At 53.4% G+C, this 23,038-nt stretch overlaps 1 protein-coding gene across 6 annotated transcripts in view; it reads left to right on the top strand.

Annotated features, from left to right (window-relative positions):
• Nucleotides 1-23,038, top strand: part of LOC144931788 (collagen alpha-1(XIV) chain-like) — a 94,390-nt gene that overhangs the window by 50,822 nt on the left and 20,530 nt on the right. For 5 of the 6 annotated variants that reach the window (XM_078856086.1, XM_078856088.1, XM_078856089.1 and 2 more), the window contains 18 exons: nucleotides 1,342-1,491; nucleotides 2,080-2,196; nucleotides 3,577-3,723; nucleotides 4,496-4,570; nucleotides 5,599-5,738; nucleotides 7,851-7,974; nucleotides 9,396-9,539; nucleotides 10,876-11,040; nucleotides 11,516-11,554; nucleotides 13,518-13,656; nucleotides 13,772-13,914; nucleotides 14,110-14,219; nucleotides 15,024-15,182; nucleotides 15,346-15,423; nucleotides 17,095-17,181; nucleotides 21,746-21,799; nucleotides 22,236-22,331; nucleotides 22,898-22,951. In XM_078856086.1, coding sequence (XP_078712212.1) covers nucleotides 1,342-1,491; nucleotides 2,080-2,196; nucleotides 3,577-3,723; nucleotides 4,496-4,570; nucleotides 5,599-5,738; nucleotides 7,851-7,974; nucleotides 9,396-9,539; nucleotides 10,876-11,040; nucleotides 11,516-11,554; nucleotides 13,518-13,656; nucleotides 13,772-13,914; nucleotides 14,110-14,219; nucleotides 15,024-15,182; nucleotides 15,346-15,423; nucleotides 17,095-17,181; nucleotides 21,746-21,799; nucleotides 22,236-22,331; nucleotides 22,898-22,951 — 2,021 coding nt within the window. The remainder of the gene's footprint in view (nucleotides 1-1,341; nucleotides 1,492-2,079; nucleotides 2,197-3,576; nucleotides 3,724-4,495; nucleotides 4,571-5,598; nucleotides 5,739-7,850; nucleotides 7,975-9,395; nucleotides 9,540-10,875; nucleotides 11,041-11,515; nucleotides 11,555-13,517; nucleotides 13,657-13,771; nucleotides 13,915-14,109; nucleotides 14,220-15,023; nucleotides 15,183-15,345; nucleotides 15,424-17,094; nucleotides 17,182-21,745; nucleotides 21,800-22,235; nucleotides 22,332-22,897; nucleotides 22,952-23,038) is intronic. The other variant, XM_078856092.1, reaches the window with a different exon arrangement.

The raw sequence follows: 23,038 nt of genomic DNA on the forward strand, positions 1-23,038 counted from the left end.
ACCCCCGTGACCCCCGTGTGAATCACGCCGAGTGGGTTTGCTCCTTGGCCTGTGCCCTCCCGGTGCTGTGGCCGTCATGACGCTTGTTTCAGAATACTTTTTTTTAATACAGTTGATGAGCACAGAACCCAGTTACCAAAAACGTCAAGCATCTCGAAACAAACAGCACTATCACAGTTTAAATATATGAGTGAATACATTTCTTGAGGTTGGGGAAAAGGGACGATTATTGGAAGAAATTCCGAAGCGGAGCAGTGCAAGGGAAGAAGCAGAAAGAGAAGTGCAGTGTGGTCAGTGGGTGGGTGAGTCTGTTTTTGTGACTTGTGGTGGTTGAACACAGTGTGGTCAGTGGGTGGGTGAGTCTGTTTTTGTGACTTGTGGTGGTTGAACACAGTGTGGTCAGTGGGTGGGTGAGTCTGTTTTTGTGTCTTGTGGTGGTTGAACACAGTGTGGTCAGTGGGTGGGTGAGTCTGTTTTTGTGTCTTGTGGTGGTTGAACACAGTGTGGTCAGTGGGTGGGTGAGTGTTTTTGTGTCTTGTGGTGGTTGAACACAGTGTGGTCAGTGGGTGGGTGAGTCTGTTTTTGTGTCTTGTGGTGGTTGAACACAGTGTGGTCAGTGGGTGGGTGAGTCTGTTTTTGTGACTTGTGGTGGTTGAACACTGTGTGGATGCGACGAAGTAGTCGGTGTCTGCTAGAGGAGTGAAGTTCTCGGCAATAGTAACCATGGTGGTAGTCGCGAAAGAATAGTGGTAAGGAGGGGACTGGCAATCAACACCCTGGGCAACTTTGCAAACGAGATGTTCCATCTCAAGGGATTACCCACGTGGAATGCGTTCATAAGCAAACAGAAATAACCTCGGCCAGGTTTATAACAGTTGAGCTCCTCCTGTGGCCGTGCTCGATGTCGAGGCTCCACCACCCTGGGCTCCACCACCCTGGGCTCCACCACCCTGGGCTCCACCGTGGTCGTCCTGCGGTGGTCTTGCCGTTGCGTTGGCTCCCTGCCTCGGTGGGACGCCAACGCGTCGTTTGTGTGACGATTTGCAGCAGGAAACATCGTGGAACGCATCCCTACCCTCATTCCCCGTACATGTCTGTGTCCCTTGCACACACGTGCTGACAAACGCACACTCACTCGCACACGTACACACTCACATGCACACTCACTTGCACACATACACACAAACACACGCACACACGTACACACAAACACACGCACACTCACTCGCACACGTACACACTCACATGCACACTCGCTTGCACACATACACACAAACACACTCACACGCACACTCGTACACATACACCCAAACACATGCACACACTCGCGCGCGTGCACAGCGGGAGGCGAGGAGAAGGTGCTGTTGGTGGGAGCGGGCGTCAGCTCGGTGTTGCTGCAAGGCCTGCGCGCCGGCACGGAGTACAGTGCCCACGTGCACGCCACCTACAGCACGGGCGAGAGCGTCGGACTCACGGGGCTCGCACGCACACGTAGGGGCACGCACGAACGAGAGCACACACATTTGGGCAAGCACACGCACGCACGAGCCGACACACGCACGAGCCCACACATGCGCACCTCCACCATAAGAGTGAGGAATGTCTGCCACTGGCCACTGCCTGGGGGCTGCCAGCAGGAGATGAGTACCGCTGCGTCCATGTTCATTGAGCAGGAAATCACTTTCGACTTCCTTCATCTGGCCACCCGCCCGTGGTGGCCCTGAGTGCTGTTCGCGAATAGGGCCTCTGAAGGCCGACACAGCACATGAAGGGGTCGGTGGCCAGCACCATGCCCGGCCACCTTTAACTCCGCAGTGATGCTGTTTTCACACCACACATCGGGTACTCATTTAATGCCGAGTCTACCTGAGCGGGAATTAAACTCGGATTGCTTGGTTCGTAGCGCGACGGTCTGTTTACTCCAGAGGGGAGGTGCGGGACCGATGTTAGGCTATCCGTGGCAGGAGTCGAATCCGGGTTCGTCGTAAGGCGCGCGCTCCGTTGCTGCGCTCCTCCGCGTTGTGCCGGCCGGGCGTCACTGGCGTGCCCCGCGTCTCCGTCCCCGCCTCTTTCTCGCAGGGCACCTGGGCATCAACCACCTCTTCGTGTACGATGTGAGAGCCACGGGGTTCTGCGTCGAGTGGCAGCCCCAGCGCGACGCCACTGCCTACCGCGTCGTGCTGCAGGAAGCTCTAGGTGACACCTCGCACCCTCAACGAATCGCCTGGCGATGCTGCCAACAATGTCGTCGTGTTGGCAGTGGTGCACCAGCACAACCAACACAACAACTCGATAACTGTCCTGTGTGCGTGTGGCCCTAATAGCTCTTCTTGAGTGAGAGCACGAGCTTTTAAAATATGGCCCTGCATTGATATGAAAATAAAACTTAATATGTATTTGCTCTGCTAAAATATCAATTCTAATTTGTTTGGTCTCAAGGGGTAGGGGGGTCTGGGGGAGGGGGCATCACCCCATCACGTGGCCCCAGCCCCCCACCTTGGCTCGGCCACTTGAGAAAATATCCTTGGGGGCGGCCTCCGGCCTCTCAGGCCCCTTGGGTCCATGAGCCTCGCATCCTTCACCGCTGTCTCCTGCAAAGCTCTCTCAGCGGAGGTGCCAGAGATGATTTGTGGGCACCGTGGTCACAGACATCGGTCAGACGAGCACAGCCAATGTCAGGATTCGTAATGGATGATTTTGGGCTGGGCCACGTGGTGGTCGTGTAACCCTCCACCACCTGACGCGACCAATCAAGTTAAATAGTCATATTTCGATTTAAAGCTTTCGTGACTGCAGGGATTCATCTTCTTGGTTCTTTCCGAAAGAACCAAGAAGTTAAATGGTCATGCTCACAAGAACAATTTTTACGGCCACATGCAGTGATCATGGGCAGCTGGAACAATGATAATTGGCACATTAAATAAAAGCCTGCGCTAGTGACAATTTAATTGGTTTCACTGTGTCTGGTAGCGCAGATTTACACAACACAAATTTGGCCAGGTTATTACATAGCCTAACCCAATAAATGTATTAAGAATCATTGGACAAGCTATACAACTTTAATACATCACTATCGTCTGCAATCGAACCGAGGTCCTTCTTGCTCTGAGGCACAAGTGTTACCACTGCACCACCACCAATTAAACTACTCTAAACCACACTGGGTTAGGTCGCATTTTGATCTGGCAAAATTTGTGTCTCAACCCTCCACCACTCGCCACAGCCAGCCAAATCAAACTGTCGCCGGTATGAGCATCGACGAAATGTATGCAGCTTTGTAAGGAATTCAACAGCTGTTATCATATAGATAGACTTGCCCCCGCCATAGAAACGTGTAATTCATAATATAGTTTTTTTTAGTTAGATCGCGTAAAAAAACCTTATGGATGATATTGGTCGCGAAAGCCAACGTGTTCAACAGAAAATTGTAACGTCCACCATTGCCCCTGCCCGCCTTTCAACAGGGCATGAGCATCAATAATGCTCTTGTGTATGGTGCAGGATAGAGTGGAGTTGAGATGTGTATGGTGCAGAATTGAGTGGAGTTGAGTTGTTGGGTGTTGCTGCTGGCCTCAGGCGGTCCCCAGCAGGACGTGACGCTGTCCTCCAGCGTGAACGCGCACTGCTACTACGTGCTGCTGCCTGGCACCGAGTACCGCGTCGGCGTCCACGCGCAGGTGCGGGAGGCGGAGGGCCCAGCCGTCAACGTCACGCAGCGGACACGTGAGTGGCGCGGCACGATCCACATGCGGCACTGGCACCAGCAATGGTGTCGCACTGCCAACACGAGCACCGCCATCACCACCACTACTACCACCACTATCACCACCACTACTACCACCACTATCACCACCACTACTACCACCACTATCACCGCCACTATCACCACGAGCAGCGTCACCACCAGCACCGCAGGCAGCACCACCAGGGCTGCGCCAGCTCGCGGCAGTGCTACCTACTCGATACAGGCTCATGATGGGCCGCGTCACGTGATCCATGATAGCTCCTCACGTTGCCAGGCGCTGGTGGCACACAGGTGGCCTGCGATACAGCACTGTGGAGGTGGTAGTGAGAGCTGGTGGATCACTGCACATATGGCTGTGAAGTTATTTTCCTACCCGTGGGCATCGAGGAGATGCTGTACCCTAGCTTGCCAGGAGAAGGTGGCATGGCAAAAATATGGTCTCCACCTGTTCTCTCTGCATGGGATAGAGTGTTTCCCCTTGCATGCATGGGTTTTCTCCGTGTGCTCCGGTTTCCTCCCACATGTAATTGGTCGATAACACCTTAATATATAGAGGACCGCAGAGCTTGGACAATCATTGGCACCGGCTCGCCGCGTGGCTGCTTCCCTGCTTGTCTTTTTCTTCACACTTCTGAGTTGTCCTCTCGTTACACGAGTGAGTGAACACTGCGGCGGCGGCGGCGCATTGCGAGTTGACAATGTTACGATGATTATGATTGTTGTTATCGCTTTGTGTTTGTGATGGACCAGGCTCTGTGGTGACCGAGGCACCCTACACGACGCCCATCGGGGCTCCTCCCACCACCGCCCCGCAGCCTCGTGAAGGTGATCCTGCGTTCGTGTGTGCGTTTGTGCGTGCGTTCGTGTGTGCGTTTGTGCGTGCGTTCGTGCGTGCGTACATGCGTGCATGTGTGTGTGTGTGCGTGCCCTCGTGGTGGCGAGTAGTAAAGTGCGTTGCGCTACAAACCCCACAAACCCAGATTGCAGCTCACTGCCAAAGAATTTCTACAGGCTCATTATATGTATATATGCATTCATAAATATTCTCTGCGCGTGTGTGTGTGCGCATATATATGCGTGGGGAGCAGTAGTGTAGCGGTTAGTGCGCTGTGCTGCAAACCCGGCGACCCGAGTTCGATTTCTCTCTCGGCCAACACCAGTGACGATTATCTGAACCGGTCCTGGGCCTCCCCTAGGTCGACTCAACCACAAATTAGTACCTGGTGCGGGGTGTAAACCTTGGCACTGGGGAGACAAAGGTGTGGTACAGGCCACCCACCCACTCGTGTACCGTGTCAGCCTTTATATAGGTGTCAACTCACACCACTTGCCCCAGCAAATTAATTATTAAAGGTATACGGGGCATCTTTGTATTTCTCTTCATGTGCCCTTGCTTGCCCCTGTCAACTGGGTTCATTGTTACTCAGCACAGGCCCCGATGCCCGAAGTGACAAGTGGCCAGCAACAAGCAGCACCATCAATGTTGTAATAATAATGGTATAACATGTCTCTTGAATTGAGATCGGTTATTTATTGCAAGAGGTTGGTGGAAATGGATAGTAATTGGAGGGCATTCCAAGGTGGAGCAGTGTGAGGGAAGAAGCAGAAAGAGAAGTGTTGTGGCCTGCAGTGTAGTGGCTGCAACTCTGGGGACGAGTCAAAGCAGTCGGTGATTAGCAGACTGAGTCCTCAACACAGCAGGAGGAATTGGCGAGTGAGGTTTAGGGTCACAAAAACTGCTGCACTAGCAATTGAAGAGCGACAAAGAGGCGACTGGTGACCGGTGAGCGAGCGAGCGAGTTCCCGGAGTGGATCGGTCACGGGGGCATCTCTGTCTGCGTGGGTGCACTCAGAGTGCCGCTCGGCCCGCGCCGACCTCGTCTTCCTGGTGGACGGCTCGTGGAGCATCGGGGACGACAACTTCCACAAGGTCATGAGGTTCCTGGGCAGCCTGGCGGGCGCGCTGGAGAACATCGGCCCGCACGGCACGCAGGTGAGGGCCCGTAGCGGCCGTACGCTGCCGCTCGCCGCCCGCTCGGCTCGTCGCCAATGCTGTGCCGTGGCGTGGTGTGACGCGGTGTGACGTGGTGTGGTGTGGTGTGACGTGGTGTGGTGTGGTGTGACGCGGTGTGGTGTGACGTGGTGTGGTGTGGTGTAACGTAGTGTGGTGTGGTGTGACGTAGTTTGGTGTGGTGTGACGTGGTGTGGTGTGGTGTGACGTGGTGTGGTGTGACGTGGTGTGGTGTGGTGTGACGTGGTGTGGTGTGACGTGGTGTGGTGTGGTGTGACGCGGTGTGGTGTGACGTGGTGTGGTGTGACGTGGTGTGACGTGGTGTGGTGTGACGTGGTGTGACGTGGTGTGGTGTGACGTGGTGTGGTGTGACGCGGTGTGGTGTGACGCGGTGTGACGTGGTGTGGTGTGACGCGGTGTGGTGTGACGCGGTGTGGTGTGACGTGGTGTGGTGTGACGTGGTGTGGTGTGACGTAGTGTGGTGTGGTGTGACGTAGTGTGGTGTGACGTGGTGTGGTGTGACGTGGTGTGGTGTGACGTGGTGTGGTGTGACGTGGTGTGGTGTGACGTAGTGTGGTGTGGTGTGACGCGGTGTGGTGTGATGTGGTGTGGTGTGACGCGGTGTGGTGTGACGTGGTGTGGTGTGACGTGGTGTGGTGTGACGTGGTGTGGTGTGATGCGGTGTGACGTGGTGTGGTGTGGTGTGACGCGGTGTGACGTGACGCGGTGTGGTGTGACGTGGTGTGGTGTCACGTGGTGTGGTGTGACGTGGTGTGACGTGGTGTGGTGTGGTGTGACGCGGTGTGGTGTGACGTGGTGTGACGTGGTGTGGTGTGACGTGGTGTGGTGTGGTTTGACGCGGTGTGGTGTGACGTGGTGTGGTGTGACGTGGTGTGGTGTGACGTGGTGTGACGTGACGCGGTGTGGCGTGACGCGGTGTGGTGTGACGTGGTGTGACGTGGTGTGGTGTGACGTGGTGTGGTGTGACGCGGTGTGGTGTGACGCGGTGTGGTGTGACGTGGTGTGACGTGGTGTGGTGTGACGTGGTGTGGTGTGACGTGGTGTGGTGTGACGTGGTGTGGTGTGGTGTGACGTGGTGTGGTGTGGTGTGACGCGGTGTGGTGTGACGCGGTGTGGTGTGACGTGGTGTGACGTGGTGTGACGTGGTGTGGTGTGACGTGGTGTGGTGTGACGCGGTGTGGTGTGACGTGGTGTGGTGTGACGCAGTGTGGTGTGACGTGGTGTGGTGTGGTGTGACGCGGTGTGGTGTGACGTGGTGTGGTGTGACGTGGTGTGGTGTGACGTGGTGTGGTGTGATGCGGTGTGACGTGGTGTGGTGTGGTGTGACGCGGTGTGACGTGACGCGGTGTGGTGTGACGTGGTGTGGTGTGACGTGGTGTGGTGTGACGTGGTGTGGTGTGACGTGGTGTGACGTGGTGTGGTGTGACGCGGTGTGGTGTGACGCGGTGTGACGTGATGTGGTGTGACGTGGTGTGGTGTGGTTTGACGCGGTGTGGTGTGACGTGGTGTGGTGTGACGTGGTGTGGTGTGACGTGGTGTGACGTGACGCGGTGTGGTGTGACGCGGTGTGGTGTGACGTGGTGTGACGTGGTGTGGTGTGACGTGGTGTGGTGTGACATGGTGTGGTGTGACGTGGTGTGGTGTGGTGTGACGCGGTGTGGTGTGACGCGGTGTGGTGTGACGTGGTGTGACGTGGTGTGGTGTGACGTGGTGTGGTGTGACGTGGTGTGGTGTGGTGTGACGTGGTGTGGTGTGGTGTGACGCGGTGTGGTGTGACGCGGTGTGGTGTGACGTGGTGTGACGTGGTGTGACGTGGTGTGACGTGGTGTGGTGTGACGTGGTGTGGTGTGACGTGGTGTGGTGTGACGTGGTGTGGTGTGACGTGGTGTGGTGTGACGTGGTGTGGTGTGACGTGACGCGGTGTGGTGCACCGCCGTGTGGCGTGGCGTAACGCGGTGTACTGCTGCGTGGCAGGTGCGGTATCAGAGACGCCAGACAGTGATGATCTTGGTCACGACGATGATGCCTTGGCATGACTTGTCACCGCACGACGTGCCGTGGCGTGCCCTTCAGGTGGCCATGGCCCAGTTCAGCGACGACGCGCGCACCGAGTTTAACCTCAACGTTCACCGCAGCCGGGAGTCTCTGCTCGACGGGATCCGCAACGTCCGCTACAAGGGGGGCAACACTAAGACAGGTGCGACCAACACCCCCCATCCCGCTTAGCCACAACTCCCGTAACAAATGTAATATTGAGTTGGGTTTATTCAGAGCGTCATCATTTAAGCAATTAATGATGGGTGTTTGTTATACATGTGGGAGGAAACCGGAACAGCCGGAGAAAACTGATGCATTTGAGGGGGCAACACTCTATCCCGGTATGAGTCTGTGGGTTATTTTAAGTGAGTCCATAAGTCTCAATGTGAGTCTATGGCTGTCTATGGCAGTGTGTGGTTTCTATGTTCATGGATCTCTATGTAGCACTACAGGTCTCTATGTTAGTCTATGAGTTTCGAAATTATGACAGTATATGGCTTGTCTAAGTGAGCCAGTGGGTTTCTGTGTAAGTTTATGCGTTCTTATGTGAGTTTCTGGGTCTCTATAACAAAAGACAGCGCCTTGGTACCATTTCCGCGCCATTCCTCTCTGGGAGTTGTTGGAAGATGACTTCGTGGTTGCGGGCTCGGCTGAGCGCCGCCAGGGCAGGGAAACGCGAGACGAGCCGCGTCCGCTGGCGTCCCCCGCGTCCCGCACGTTCTGCCAGGGGGGTGGGTGGGGGGGGAGATATGAGAAACTTGCTCCATAGAATTGTTCTGATTTCCGCGCCGGGAGATAGAATCGAATCATTGACCCCGGGGTTGCGAGCCCAGTGCGCCACTCACCATTGCGCCGCCAATGCCAATGAAGGTCACGAGTGTGGTGTTTATTTCTGTAAGAGCGACTGGATGTCAACATGCAATGCGGTAGAGCGTGGTGGGCTGCAGTGCTCCTAAAGTTCATTCCCGTTGTGTAAACTCTGCTTGTTGATCTTTGTTCTGCTCAATGGAGATGTTTGGCTTTTTACATCCTCATGCCACGTTCAGGGCCTCGTTTTCCAGCAAGCAGAGCTCGTATTGATCCAGCTCATAACCCACAGCTCCCTTCACCAGTAGAGGCCACAGTCACATCATCAGCATCATCAGCAGTAGCAGCGTGATCTATCCATTGTTGGATGAAGCCCTCATCATCAAGCCGTCACCATCTCTCACGGTCACGTGATGCACCAATCCACCTCGCTCCTGCACACGAGCATCAGCTCTCAGTGCTCCAGCTCCTTGGTGGGCATCCTCCCAAGTGTTGAAGTGTCCGCAAAGGTGGCGTGGGGAGATGGACGTGTGTGGAGGTTCACGCGTGTGAACTGCACATACACAAAGGGGGGCACGCGGATTGGGCAACATAGCGAGTGGAGACGCCATCACCCTGTGGAGGGGCATGTTGATGAAACCACGCCTCCTTCTCAAGGCCCAAGACTGGAGCAGATGTTCACAATTCTGGCCACTTGCCTAATCATGCTTGCTATATAACTAACAAGACAAACCACATGTCCACTGAATGACCGGTGAGTTGGTCACCCCCCAGGGCGGGCCATGAAGCACGCACGCACGGAGATGTTCGTGTCGGAGTCTGGGATGCGCCGCGGCGTTCCCAAGCTGCTCGTCGTCATCACGGATGGGCGCTCGCAGGACGAGGTGACGCGCGTTGCCAAGGACGTACAGCACGAGGGTACGCGCGCACACACACACGCACACGTGCACACAAACGCACACGTGCACACACACGCATGTCTACAAGCACGTGCACACACGTGTCTACACGAACATACGTATTCAAACAAACACTCGTGCTTCACCAGGGGCGTACAGAATGAGGGTACGCACGCACGCACACACATGGGTTATTCTAAGCAACAACGGCAAGGATCGCCCACATAACCTTGAAAAGACTTTTGGGTCATGCGCTGCTAGCGAGCACCTAAGATGAAGGCCGGCACGGCACACAATGGGGTGGGTGGCCAACACCACGCCAGTCCATCTTTGTCATCTCCCCCCCCCAGTGCTCATGTTATACACTTCCGCACTGGTCCTGAGCCACCTCGAAGTCAATTCAGCTCTAAATTGAGTACGTGGTGCAGTGTGTAAACATCATAATTGGGGAGACAAAGGTGGCCGGGCATGGTCCTGAACACCCGCCCGCTCCTGTGCGGTGCCGATTTTTATAAGTGTTCGCAAACGGCACTTACTCCAACAATCTAAGGCTGTATGGAGGAGTTTTGTTTTTGGTGGCATAAGACGAATAAATGCATCTTTTGGGCTGCAGTACAACTGCAATTGTTAGAATTGTGGGCAGTTGGAAGCGATTTGGTGAAAGTATTTCTTTAATTTGTTTCCAACTTTGCCAAGAGTTGAGGAAAATCTATATCGACAGCTGGCGCTGTGGCGCACGGAGGAGAGGTGTGCGTGCCGGTGAGCGCCAGAACGCACCGGGGCATGCCGCGGTGTACCGGGGCATGCCGCGGTGTACCGGGGCATGCCACGGTGGTCTGGGAAGCGCTGCCGAGAAGCGCGGCCACGTGCCCCACAATGCAGTCCGGCTCCGATTGCTCCAACTGTGGAATCCTGGTTCCTGTACTGGCTGTAGTGTTCCAGTTAGAGTGTACTGGCTGTGGTGTTCCAGCTGTAGTATTCTGGATGTCGTGTAGTCAGTTGTGAAAAAGACCAGACAGGGAGAGGAGGGGTGAGGAAGGGGGGGAGAGGGGTGGGGAAGGGGGGGAGGCATCATAGTACTAATGACCAGGCCAAGATGTCGGGGTTGAAGGGTGATGATGAGGGGAGGGAAGAGCGGGAGAGAAGGAAGGAGCTAGCAGCGGTGAGCTGTATGGAAGAGCGGAGTCTGTTTTCGCAGTGGGCGGTGGGGGGGGAGAGGGGTGGGGTTCTGAGTGAGCGTCACCACAACGAAGCTGCGTGCTTTATGGGGGGAGGCTCGAGCCACTTTCTGCAGCTGGAGAGATGAGGGGGACACGGATTTCTCTGTGTGGTGGTGGTGGCGGTCGCGGGCGCAGGCTACAGCGTCTTCTCTATCGGCATCGCGGACGCCGACGTGGCAGAGCTGACGAACATCGCGAGCCGGCCCAGTGAGCGGCATCGCTTCTTCGTCGACAGCTTCGACGACTTCAGGAAAATCGAGAACGAGCTCATCGGCTTCATGTGTGAAGCGGCCTCTGCAAGTAAGTGCACCCTCCGTATAAATGCACATGAAAGAAATTAATATAATTTTTTACACGCGCAGTTTTTTGTTCACTCGCAGAAAGAGAGAGTGATTCAGAGGTGCGCGGAAAACCACAGAGACGGGGGAAAGCGGCCAGCACCCGGCTGTGGCCTTAAAAAGATAGAGTACACAAAAGATGGAAATTAACCCGCTTGCTGTACTGCCATCGTACTGTGCTGCTCAGACAGGAGAGGGCCACCTCGATACTCACCGGTAGGGAGGGAGTTTCACGTTCCAGGCGGCACGGAGCAGGGCCACCGGGCACGCAGCAGGGCCACCGGCGCCCCACCGCAAACGACCGCGGCGACGCAGCAGCATGCGTCGCCGCGTTCTGCCCATATGTGGGACGTGGGGGGGGCGTCTTGTGACGCCTGCGCGTGTTCCCTGCCTTGTGACGCCTGCGCGTGTGTCCATGTTCCCTGTCTTCTCCGCAGCCTGCCCTCCAGTCTACCTCAACGGATACTCCGTGGCAGGTGCGGTGCCCCGCCCCCCTCTCGCTTCACGATGGATTCTTTCAAGAATTAGTCGCTGACCACAGGCCCAACAGTGGCCAACAACAAACAACACCTTTGTGAAAGCCGCGATAGATAAGAGTGTAACGCATGTCTGGAATTGAGCAAGGTTATTGTTGTAAGAGCTTGGGGAAAAGAGACGATGACGACAATGATGAATTCCAAAAGAGAAATAAGGTGACCTGCAGTATGGTGAGTGAGTGCGTGAGTGAATGAATGAATGAGTGGGTGGGTTAGTGAGTCGGTAAATGAGAGAGTGGATGAGTGAGTGTTGTTGTGACCTGCGGTGTGCAAGACTTATTATAATCACCCAGGAATGTCCTTAATGCTCGTGACATCACTCCACGTCGACCAGCCCCCCTCATTAATATTCATTAGCAGGTGCCGTCCTGAAAATGGACACCCCCCTATCCCTCCTCATTAATAATCATGAACGGCTGACGTCACTCCATATTGGGTAACCCCCCCCCCCCCCCCGCGTCATTATGTGACTCCACATGTTTTTGCTGCTTGGCGGCCATTGACTCCAATTACAATTGTTTGCAACTCTGGCGAGCTAAACCGGAACATCACTACGTCTCGGAGCACTGCACCTCAAGTCTTTGAGTGTCCGTTTAGTGCAGTGGCACAGCGGAATTGCGTCAGCTGTTTCATCACATTGTTGCGTGCAACAAACACTGCTATCACTACAGTGCTGCAATCTAATGCAGTACAGTGTTTTATGATTTTTTTTTTGCAAATATTCTCCGCCATTACATTCAGCGAAATAATCAACGTTAACGACTGAAGTCACTCCGCAAGGAGAAACGTGGAGCGGAAATGAAAATTTGTTTAGGCACAAATGACATTTTCTAACGTCCATTGTCCCCAATTTATCTAGAGCTAACCAGACAATTGATTCCACGCCACATCCCACTGCATTTTCTACCTTCATTTATTTCTTTGCCACGTCAAACAATAGCAAGGTCAACTTTACGCTTGCAAATTATGCTAAAATCAACATTTCTCTGCTGTTTTGCCACTATTGCCTCCTATTCAAATTGTTTGCTACTCCGGCGAGCTCCAGCACACCACAATAAGTAAGTCGCAGAGCACTCCACCTAAAGCTGTTGAATTTGTTTAGGCGCAAAGGACATTTTATAACGCAACTTGTCTTTTCTGGAGACATTTCTCAGTGATTTTCCAGATATTGTATCAATTTCCAATTTATTTTAAACACAGCAACCGAAAGCAGAAGAGAATAAAGTATCAGAGCAGTGAATTTGAACAAATTGAAGGTCAGTTATATACAGTGCCGCAGTGACATGAAGTAAGGTGTTTTATGATGTAGTTTCGTGCAATAATTACTGCCATTAAAACAGTGCTACAGTGAACTGCTGTGAAGTGTTTGATGACTTCGTTTTGTGCCAGATTCACTGCCATTAATACAGTGCTACAGTTAAATGCAGTTAAGTGTTTGATGACATACTTTCGTGCAAGATTCACTGTGATGAAATTTACACAAGACGCAATTATACTCTGCTCAATTTTTTGTATATATTACAGCTTCTGTCCTAGGTTGGGCAAAGATGCTAGTGTCTGTATGTTTGTCGATCTTCTTTCGTACCGTATGTGTCTAACCGTGCTAATCGGAGGTGACCGCAGTGTGGATGTGATGAAACGGTGAGCGTCTGCTAGAGACCGAGTCCTCAACATTTCTGGAGGAATCAATTAGTGAAGTTCCCAAGAACAGTAACCACAGTTTGTCATTTGTGATAATAGCCCCACGTGGAGATGCCACATGTCATGTAATCGTCTTGGCTGGCAAGGCCCGTGCTCTTGACGCCAGTTTTATCGCTGGTGCCTGGAAACGTGGCCTGCGCCGCTGACTTCTCCCATTTTCACCTTTGTGCCTCTGTGTGCCCCTCCGGGCTGCTTGCTGCAGGCTTCAAGATGATGGAGGCGTTTGGGCTGGTGGACAAGCTGTACTCGTCCCTGAGCGGCGTGTCCATGGAGCCCGGCTCCTTCAATGCCTTCCCGGCATTCCGCCTGCACAAGGACGCCATGCTCTCTCAGGCCACCAGGTGCTCGCTGCCATTCCTGCATTGGATGCACACAGAGCCCCGCGTCTCTCCGCACATCCCCGTGTCTCTTTGTGCATCCCCGTGTATTTCTGTGGTTCCTCTGCGTGTGCTGCAGGGAGCTGCACCCCGAGGGGCTGCCGCAGGAGTACACGGTCTCGTTCATGCTACGCATCCTGCCCGACACGTCGACGGAGCCGTTTAGCGTGTGGCAGGTGCTCGACAAGGACAGCTCCTCGCAGGCCGGCGTGCAGCTCGACGGTACGGTCCGCACCGCTCGCCGCGCCACCGTCACCCGCCCGGGCCCGGTTCGATTTCCCATACGGCGTCACGGAGAGGTTGACGGGGAACACTCGCGTATCTCCCGTTAAGGGCACGCCGCTCCGGTGCATTGTAACGGTCGGAGCACTGGGCTCGCAAGCTGTTCAATCTCCCGGTTTGTGCATGCGCACGCAGTCGGCGGTCGCACCCTCACCTACTTCACGGTGGATGAGGAGGGGAAGCCCCAGTTCATCTCGTTCGACGGCCCCGACGTGCAGAGGATCTTCTTTGGCTCCTTCCACAAGGTATGGACATGCAGTCTCGCAGGATCAAAGTGGCCGTGTCCGGGGCACTGAGCCGCCATCGCCCAGCACCTGCTTTCTGATCCAAGGTTTTAGCCGCCCGCAGGTAATCCATTGTTTTGGAGCGGTGTGAGTTGATAAGCTTCGGGCTGCTGGCCTACGGCCACATAACCCAGACCGTGCTCGACCTCATCAGATAGCGGAAGCTAAGCGGTTAGTTCTTGGGTGAGTTGCAAGGTGGGCTGCCAGATGTTGCAGGCATGATGTGGTGTGGCCAGGAGGTATACAGCACTGAGGTGCTGGGTCTTTCCCGTGACAATCCGGCCATTTATCGATGGCAAAGGGCACAATTGTGACTGTTGGATCGGTCCTCGCCTCATCCCTTGCCAAGCCACGTAACGTTTCACCCTACTGCTTGTGCTTTTGATTTATGAATCTGAGCAGTTGTATGTATGTTGAACTTCTTTGCACTGTACATAGCCAACCGTGCTAACGTTCCAGTCAGGAAAAGTTCTGGTGTTATGTGAAGAAAAATAATCCTCGTGTCTGCAAGAGCATCGCCGATCGCAGGGTGAGAACCACCGCTCTTGAAAAAGAGTCATATAATGTGGGCACATGGGGGTTATACGTGGCTGTGTGGGGCTGGATGGGGAGGCAGGAGGAGGAGTCGGAGTGTGCAAGGGGGTGGGGGGGCGATGGGGGGGCTCGCGTAATCTCTCGCGGAATCTCTCGCGGTCCGACGAGGACAAGGGGCGTCGTGCAGCAGGGCGGGCGGTGGACGCGCGCGCGACGGCTTCCCTGCCGCAGGTGCACGTGACGGTGGCCAAGCAAAGTGTGCGCCTCTTCGTCGACTGCACGCTCATCGCGGAGAAGCAGAGCCGCGTGCCGGGGAACGTGTCGCTTGACGGCAGTGAAGTGCTAGGCCGGCTTGCGCGCTCCACACCCAGCGCGCCCAAGTCCGCCACGGTACGCGCATGCGAGCCGTGCGCACAGACGCATGGACGAGATGCGCACGTGTACACAGACACGCACAAACAGAGATGCACGCAAGCACGCCTGCGCGTGCACCTGCACACGAACACGCACGCGCACGAATGTGCTCACACGCTCTCTTCGGTTCCCCCTACAGTTCCAGCTGCAGATGTTCGAGATCGTGTGCGGCACCACCTGGCCCGCCAAGGACAAGTGCTGCGAGCTGCCGGCGCTGGTGAGTCCCGTTTGGTGAGGGCGTCTGTGAGACGCGGGGGGGGGGGGGGGGCACTACTCTGCCAGTTGCTTTGCAGCGGGCGTTGAATGTCCCTTGATGTCATTCTAAAGTGAGGAGGCCATCGTGTCCCGGAGTCACAGTTAAAACTTGCAAGATTTCGAAAAAATTAAACACTGCAAGTTACTCAATTTCAATCTTAATTTGGAGCTTTCGTGACTGCAGGGATTACTCTTTGGTTCTTACCGAAAGAACCAAAGAGTAATCCCTGCAGTCACGAAAGCTCCAAATTAAGATTGAACCACTTCTACGGGGAAGTTTTAAGCTCATCTTTTTTTCTCTCTCTCTGGGTTTTTTGTTTTCTCTCTCTGCCTGTGTCCTCTCTTTGGAATTTTCACACTTAAATTCTAACTTAGCAATCTTTGAAATACGTAATCAACCAGGCTATGCGTTAATTGTGTGTTGACCGACTCTTTGTGTTGCATTACATTACATTTCGATATTTTGCTAGGTTATGTAATTTTTGTGTGTTTCTCTCCCGTTCTCCTAATTTTTCAAGCTTGCGTGTACCGTACCACGCGTTGTCCTACCCATTGACATGCTAATTTTTTCTTTGCCCCCTCTCTCCGCCCCCGCCCCCCTCTCTCTATTTAAGGCCTCGTCACAGAGACAATCTCTCTCTTTGTGCTGATGCGTGTTCTCTCTGTGTGTATCTTTGTGATATCTGTCTGCTTATATGTCTGTCTATATTTTTCTGGTTAGATTTTTGTTGCTATTTCTTTTATGCCTGATGATGATTGCTTGTGTTGCAATTGAAACGTCGTAGTATGCTATTATTTAATTTATTATTTTATCTTTATACGTGACTTTACCGACAGAACCAAAGAGTTACTCAATTTCGATTACACACTGAGCAACGTCGCTGCCTCCTGGCAGATGGTGTCTTCATCATAGCCCTGTGCTATAATTTGCCATTTGTTAGAAATTATACATTTTAATGGTGGGAGGGGGGAGTAAGTCTATCCATTAGACAGCTGCTTTCGACATCCGCACAAAATGATACTCATTTTATAGATCAGTCGGGATGATTTTCTGAGTGAACACCCCCCCCCCCCCCCCCCCCCCAACTAGGAGTTGAACTCGCAACCTTGCGATTGCGAGGCGCTCACTCTACCACTAAGCCGCCATTAGTGTAACAAGCGACGACGTTGTTGTTCTCTGTGTTGTTGTTTAACGCAGAAAGCAGTCCTGGACAGTGTGGATGTAGGGGGTGCAAGGGGTGTAGGGAATACAGGGGTAGTAGGGGAACACCGTGGGGTGGGGATAAGAATTGTTGTGGACACTGCCGGTATTTGCACATGTGGTGTTGTGAGAAGTGCCGGTGTGCCGTGTACTGCCGTACACCACACGGATCCCGGTGTAACACATTCACCTTCGACTCTGCAACACGCGGGAACTCTGTTTTAGAAATAGCATTTGATGCGTTTTCACAAGCAGCACGAGCTCCGATTGGCTGGTTGGGGTCACGTGGTTCTGCTGCTTGTTGCTGGCCACTAAACGTTTTGGGCCCTGGGACCTGCACTCGGCGGCTTCGTTTAAAGCAAAGGAAGGTGCCGTGGAGTGTGCATCGAGCTGTGGCCAAGAGCCCCCCTCACGTCCTCTTTGCACTTGCAGAGAGACGAGGCGACGTGCCCCACGTTGCCGCTCGCCTGCTCCTGCGCCCAGGACAGCAAGGGGCCCCCCGGACCTCCAGGGCCCCCCGTAAGTGCCCCATGAACCTGTTACCGCTTGACACACTATCTGTCTCTCGGTCTGCTCTCTCGCTTTCTCTGTGTCTGTCTCCGTGTCTGCTTTCTTGGGAGAATGAGAGCCACGTCGACAGACAATTAGCCATACAAACCCAGTGACGTATAGACACATAAACACAGACTCACGGATGCGCGGACAGACATACAGACGACACAGACGCATGGACACAGCAACAGAGAGACACATAAAAAGAGGGACACAGAGACGCAATCTCCATACAATATTTCCTATGTCCACCCATGCGTGGTGTTTTCGCTACGGTGCCGTTGTGCCAGAGGTTTTCCTGCTTTGGACGAGGTTGCAACGATTGGACCGCTGGGTGGTCACGAGTTAACAGACCCCTCCAACCTGCTCCTCGCCCACTCCTCAGAGTTTTTGCCCCTTCGTCTTCTTCGCAGTCTGTACAGGAAGTGGCCTCCCCCTCCCCCGCGAGCGAGATGGATGAGTCGGAGCAGAAACGTATGAAATGAGCATAACGTCGATAAGAAACACGAGCTGCCCACAGATCCTGCGCAGTCGCCTCCGTGGGTCCCGCTGGGCCCCGGCATCCGTATCTCATGGTGATGGTGGTGGGATTCTTGGCGTGCGGTTGGGATAGGACTCGCGTGCCAAGAGCCAGTCCGACAGATCGGTATTAATGATCATGAATTGTGTTGTTGATACTGCCGCCCTCCTTTATGCCGCGCGGTCCCAGAGAAATCTTTACACGCGATAAGCGGCTTACGTCACAAGGGGACTCAGCATCCGGCCTGCAAGAGGTCATCAGTCTGCCAGTAGGGGAGGGGGAGCGATAATTGCTGTTGATTTGTGTCATCCCAGTTTATTCATTTGTTTTGTAAATTTTGAATTTTTTAAATTTGGACGTTGACTTTCCACAAAGTCCAATGTGAAACAAACGGCAGGTTTGTTTTTTGGTTAAATCACCCACAGTAATAACTAGGGTGCCCTGCTGGATGCGAACCACAAAGTTCTGCAACAAGGGCAGGGTCGTGACGCCCGATTCGCCCTCCCTGGGTGCCAGGGCGGGCAAGATGCCCCCAGGTGCTGAGTGAACACTGCAAATAAATCAGACACCCCCCCCCCCCACCGCGTGAATCAACAAATCGCGTCCACGCGCCGTACAAACGAGCCTGGTCTGTAGATTAATGCCGTCCAGATGGGCTCGTGTGTGCGGGAAGAGGGGTAATCACGGAAGTCTTCCGGCGAGCTGCTCAGCCTCGAGCGCCTCCTCCACCTCCTGGCCAAATAAGCAAACGGCAGAGCCAGCGAGTGCATCTGATTTTGGTCAGATACCGGGCACCTGGTCTATGGAGTTCAGTGTAGAGTAACGAGGGCTGTCGCAGGAGGGGGTTGGGCTGCGCCCTGTCCTTCTCCCTCGCCGTGTGCGTTCTCGTGTCTGCGAGCCTCGTCTGCCTCCGTACGTGTGCGCGAGTGTGTGTGCTACGTGTGCGTATGTGGGGGACGGTGGCGCAGTGGTGAGTGCTCTGCACTATGAACCCGGTTACTGGAGTTTGATTCCTTCTCATGGGCAACATTGGTGACGAATATATCTGTTCACGGCCTACCTTAGGTTGACTCAGTCTTAAATTAGTACCTAGTGCGGTGTGTAAACATCAGCACTGAGAAGACAAAGGTGGCCGAGCATGGTGCTGGACACCCACCCCCTCTGTCATGCCAGCCTTCATCAGTGCATGCTAACAGCACTTGCTTCATTAATATAGGAAGGTTTATATGGGGATTCTTTTATCACAGTTAAAATATTTTGTTTGGATGACTGGAACATCCATGAAAAAAAACAATGGTAAAACCCGGTGAATACTGGTCTCGTAACCAAATAACAATTCTAACCTTTTTAACTGATAAGTGAAGGGAGCTGCCACAGTGGTAACAATTTCATCTTCCGGCATAGTTCCAATCGCTGCATTCGTGACCAGGATTCCGCTGGAATCGGTTGCCAGTTGCCGCCAACCTGCGGTGATCGAGTTTGAACTCCGGTTTCCCGGTCACTCGTGCCGTGCGCAGGCAACCATGCAGGGGGGGAGGGGGGGGGGCGTCAGGTGAGCCGTAAGTGGGGAGCTATGCGGTGCCATTCAAGCACCACCCGGCAGACATGCCGACGTTGTCCCAACCCAGCATGTGGTTGGAAGCGTTTGATCGACGTCGGCCCAATGTTGGGGTTGACGGGGAGTCTACAGACGCCACAGAATGCCCCACTCGTGTTGGTCATCTGGTTTGTGGGCTTTTTTCAGTGGTTATTTTTGTTACAGCTGTGGCTCATTGGTTATTTATTTGCACAGATGCGTCTGCTTGCCGATACTTTTTTAAAATATTTTTTTCTAAATGTCGTTCTGTGCCAATTGTGCCATCCCGCGAGCATGAGCAAACGCCGGTGGTTTTCTGCTGTCATTGCACTGGTCCTCGCGATGCACAAGCTGTTAGAAAGGTGTCCTCAGGATCACGGATGTGTAACTCCACTTGGCAGTCGAACTATGTCTCTGATTATTTAAGGAATCAATTACTTACGTAAAAAACTAAACGCATAACACTTGAAAACCTGACTTAATCTCAAAACAGTCTTTGTAAGTCTGTGGGTCTTCATAAGAGTCTGTAGGTATCTATATGAGTCTATGGGTCTCAGTGTGAGTCACCAGTGACCGGACTGAGACTATCGCCTCACGCCTGGAGAGGCCAGTATAATCACCGTCAGTGGCTGAAACCTGGATTAGAACCCAGATTCCAAGTATTGTTGGCTCGGTGCGTTACCTCTGACCCACCCGGCCGCCCCCACCCTCGCTCTTCTCAATTGGCGTCTCCTGACCCGGAGTGGGGTGTCCTTGACACGGGCGTGACGCGGGGTCACGGGGTCAGTTGTCCGCGACACGATTGCTCGATCGGTTTTGGATCATATTGCCAGATGCTTGGAGCGAGCGCCCGCAGTCAGGGCACGTCGTGCGCACTCCCACGTGCAGATCGTTAAATCCGTCCATCCGGGCCGTTAACAAGTCGGCGGTGGGAGCCGCGGCATTCCCACGCCGGGCGAGAACCGCGTTGCTGCCGATGGTCTTTCATGAGTCAAGTCGCAGCGGAGCATTGAGGCATTGGTGCTCATCTCCCGTTCACAGCCCGGAGCCAGCGGTGGAAATTCCCACCGACCTCACGAACTTCCCTTTGAGCCGGCGCGTCTCATCTCACCGCCGTCGATCTTGATAGTGCCGCGTGGAGCGTGTGACCGAGCGGGCGGGTGAATTGAAGTGTTGGTTCCAGACCGAGCGAAATCTCTTAGAGATGACGTCACTTTGAGTGATTGGCCAAGGATAAGTTCAGGGTAATAAATAATAATACGAAACAACAGTCACAATAAACACCCTCAACGTTTATATAAGAACTAGCTTCTTTGCCCGTCCTAGGACGGAAGCTGTAATATTTACGAAAAAATTGAGCAGAGTATAATTGCATCTTGTGTAAATTTTATGGCAGTGAATCTTGCACGAAAGTATGTACTTAATCACGTCACTGCATTTCACTGTAGCACTGTATTAATGGCAGTGAATCTTCCACAAAACTATGTCATAAAACACCTCACTTCATGTCACTGTAGCACTGTATATAACTGACCTTCTATGTGTTCAAATTCACTGCTCTGATACTTTATTCTCTTCTGCTTTCGGTCGCTGGGGTTGAAATAAATTGGAAATCGATAAAATATCTGGGAAATCACCAATAAATGTCTATTTTACCATAATGTAGGAGCATAAATGAGACTTACCTTTTGTCTCAAGTGTTGAATAAATAAATAAATCCACGTTGTTGCTGCGTAGAATTATTTATTAGCTGCACTTTCAATAAAGAAACGTCAAACTTAAAGCGAATTTACGAAAAAAAAAAATTTCCGCTCGACCTTCTTTTGCGTGAGTGTAAAAATCCACCCGCTCATGAATATTAATGATGGGGGGGGCATGTGGAGTGACGTCACGCACGGGACACAAACAGACTTTCTTGGCCCATTATAGGAGTAATATTTAACATACCGTCGTTCGGGTGGAGCAGTGGCACAGCGGTTAGCACCTGCCATGCTCTGAAGCCGCGGCGAACATCAGTGGGGAGCAGGAACTGAACTGGTCGTGTGCGTCTCCCACCCGCTCCTCCCACTTAATCAATTCGCATTGGCCAACATGGGGAAGCATCGTCAAACAACTCCATGGTCGTTGATTAGCAAAGGTACGTCAATTAAGTATGACTGGAATGTTAACTATTTCAACTCAAACAATTACCCACACTGCCAATTAATGTCGTGAAAAAACTCACCGTGGAATGTAACAAAAAGATGTTTAAGCACACCACTCCAGTGGAAGGACGTCACACACATGCGACAGTGCAGCTCGTTCAGTACAATTCCCATCGCTGATTGCAGCCCTCTGTCATCCCAATGCTGGCTGACAGCTTCCCCACACCACGACTGTCACGGGGGTTGTTTGCCCATGCTTAACCGGGCTGGTGCGTGCGTCATGGTGCGCAGGGAGGGACTGGCCCCAAGGGTCCGAGGGGAGAGAACGGCGGCATCGGGCCCCAGGTGAGCGCCCAGCGTCCACTACTCCATCCTGGAGAAGCGCGTGCGTGTGCGTGCGTGTGCGTGCACGTTCGTGCTGGTGCATGCTTGCGTGTGCGTGCGCGAGCGTGCGTGGGGAGTGTTGTCTCTGTGCGTGGGGAATGGTGGCACAGTGGTTAGCGCACTGCACTACGGACTCGTGACCTGAATCAGATTGCCGGTCACAACTAACATCAGTGGCGAGTGCTGTCCGAACCGATCGTGGGCCCCGTCTGGATTGGTTCGGCTTTAACAGACTGTATGGGGAGACAAATGCAACCCGGTGTAATGTTCGCTTTCAAAGCACCCTCTCGTGTGCAATGCCAGCCTTAATAGGGGCTCCCTAACAGCACTTGCACTTGCCCCAGCTGTCTGTTAAACGCTACATGGGGGATCTTTGTCTTTGTTGTCATGAGCACAGGGGGCAACGGGTCCACGGGGGGAGCAAGGACCCCCTGGCTCTCAGGGACAGCCTGGACCTCAAGGCCCCAATGGAATATCAATGGAAGGAGAGCCGGTGAGTGGGGGTTCTATCCACTGCTGGATGAAGGCCTCCCCAATGTGTCGCGATCTCTGATGGTATTGCGATGCAATGGACCATTCATCTCCAGCTGATTGCCATCTCTCCATCTCTGCGCTCGATGTCTCTCGAAGTCGAGTTGCCTCCTTTGGTTGCCACTCCATTGTTAGTCTCGACCACCGGTCATCGTCTTTTCTTGAGTCAGAATTACACCGTAGTTTACGTGTGTTCTCTAATCCTGAGCAAATGCTGGTCTAGTTTTTCACATGCATTGTCTCATGAGCATAGTCAGGCTTGTTTGAAGTGCACAATTGGCATAATTTAATGAGACACTGAATGTCAAAACTGGTCCAGAGTTTTCTCGTGTTGAACCAATGCCGATTAAATTATGCACTCACATAATGGCATGTGATTGATGCAATGCGTAAAAAATACTTTCTTTATTTTTTATTTGCCAGGACTGATATGTGAAGGAGGCAAATTGTCTGCATAATAATTTTGTTACCAATATTCTCTGACGCAATACTAACGATCGTTTCCTCATCATTGGTGTCTGATGGCAGGGCCGACCGGGTGAGAAGGGAGACCAGGGCCCGGCCGGACATGCAGGGCCCATGGTAACACCGGCGCCGAACTTTCAACTTGGCAGCCTCGATCCCTTGCCCGTCTCGCTCCCTCGCCCGTCTCGCTCCCTCGCCCGTCTC

This window comes from Lampetra fluviatilis, chromosome 4 (genome assembly GCF_964198595.1).
Source record: "Lampetra fluviatilis chromosome 4, kcLamFluv1.1, whole genome shotgun sequence".
Classification (NCBI taxonomy): Eukaryota; Metazoa; Chordata; class Hyperoartia; order Petromyzontiformes; family Petromyzontidae; genus Lampetra; species Lampetra fluviatilis.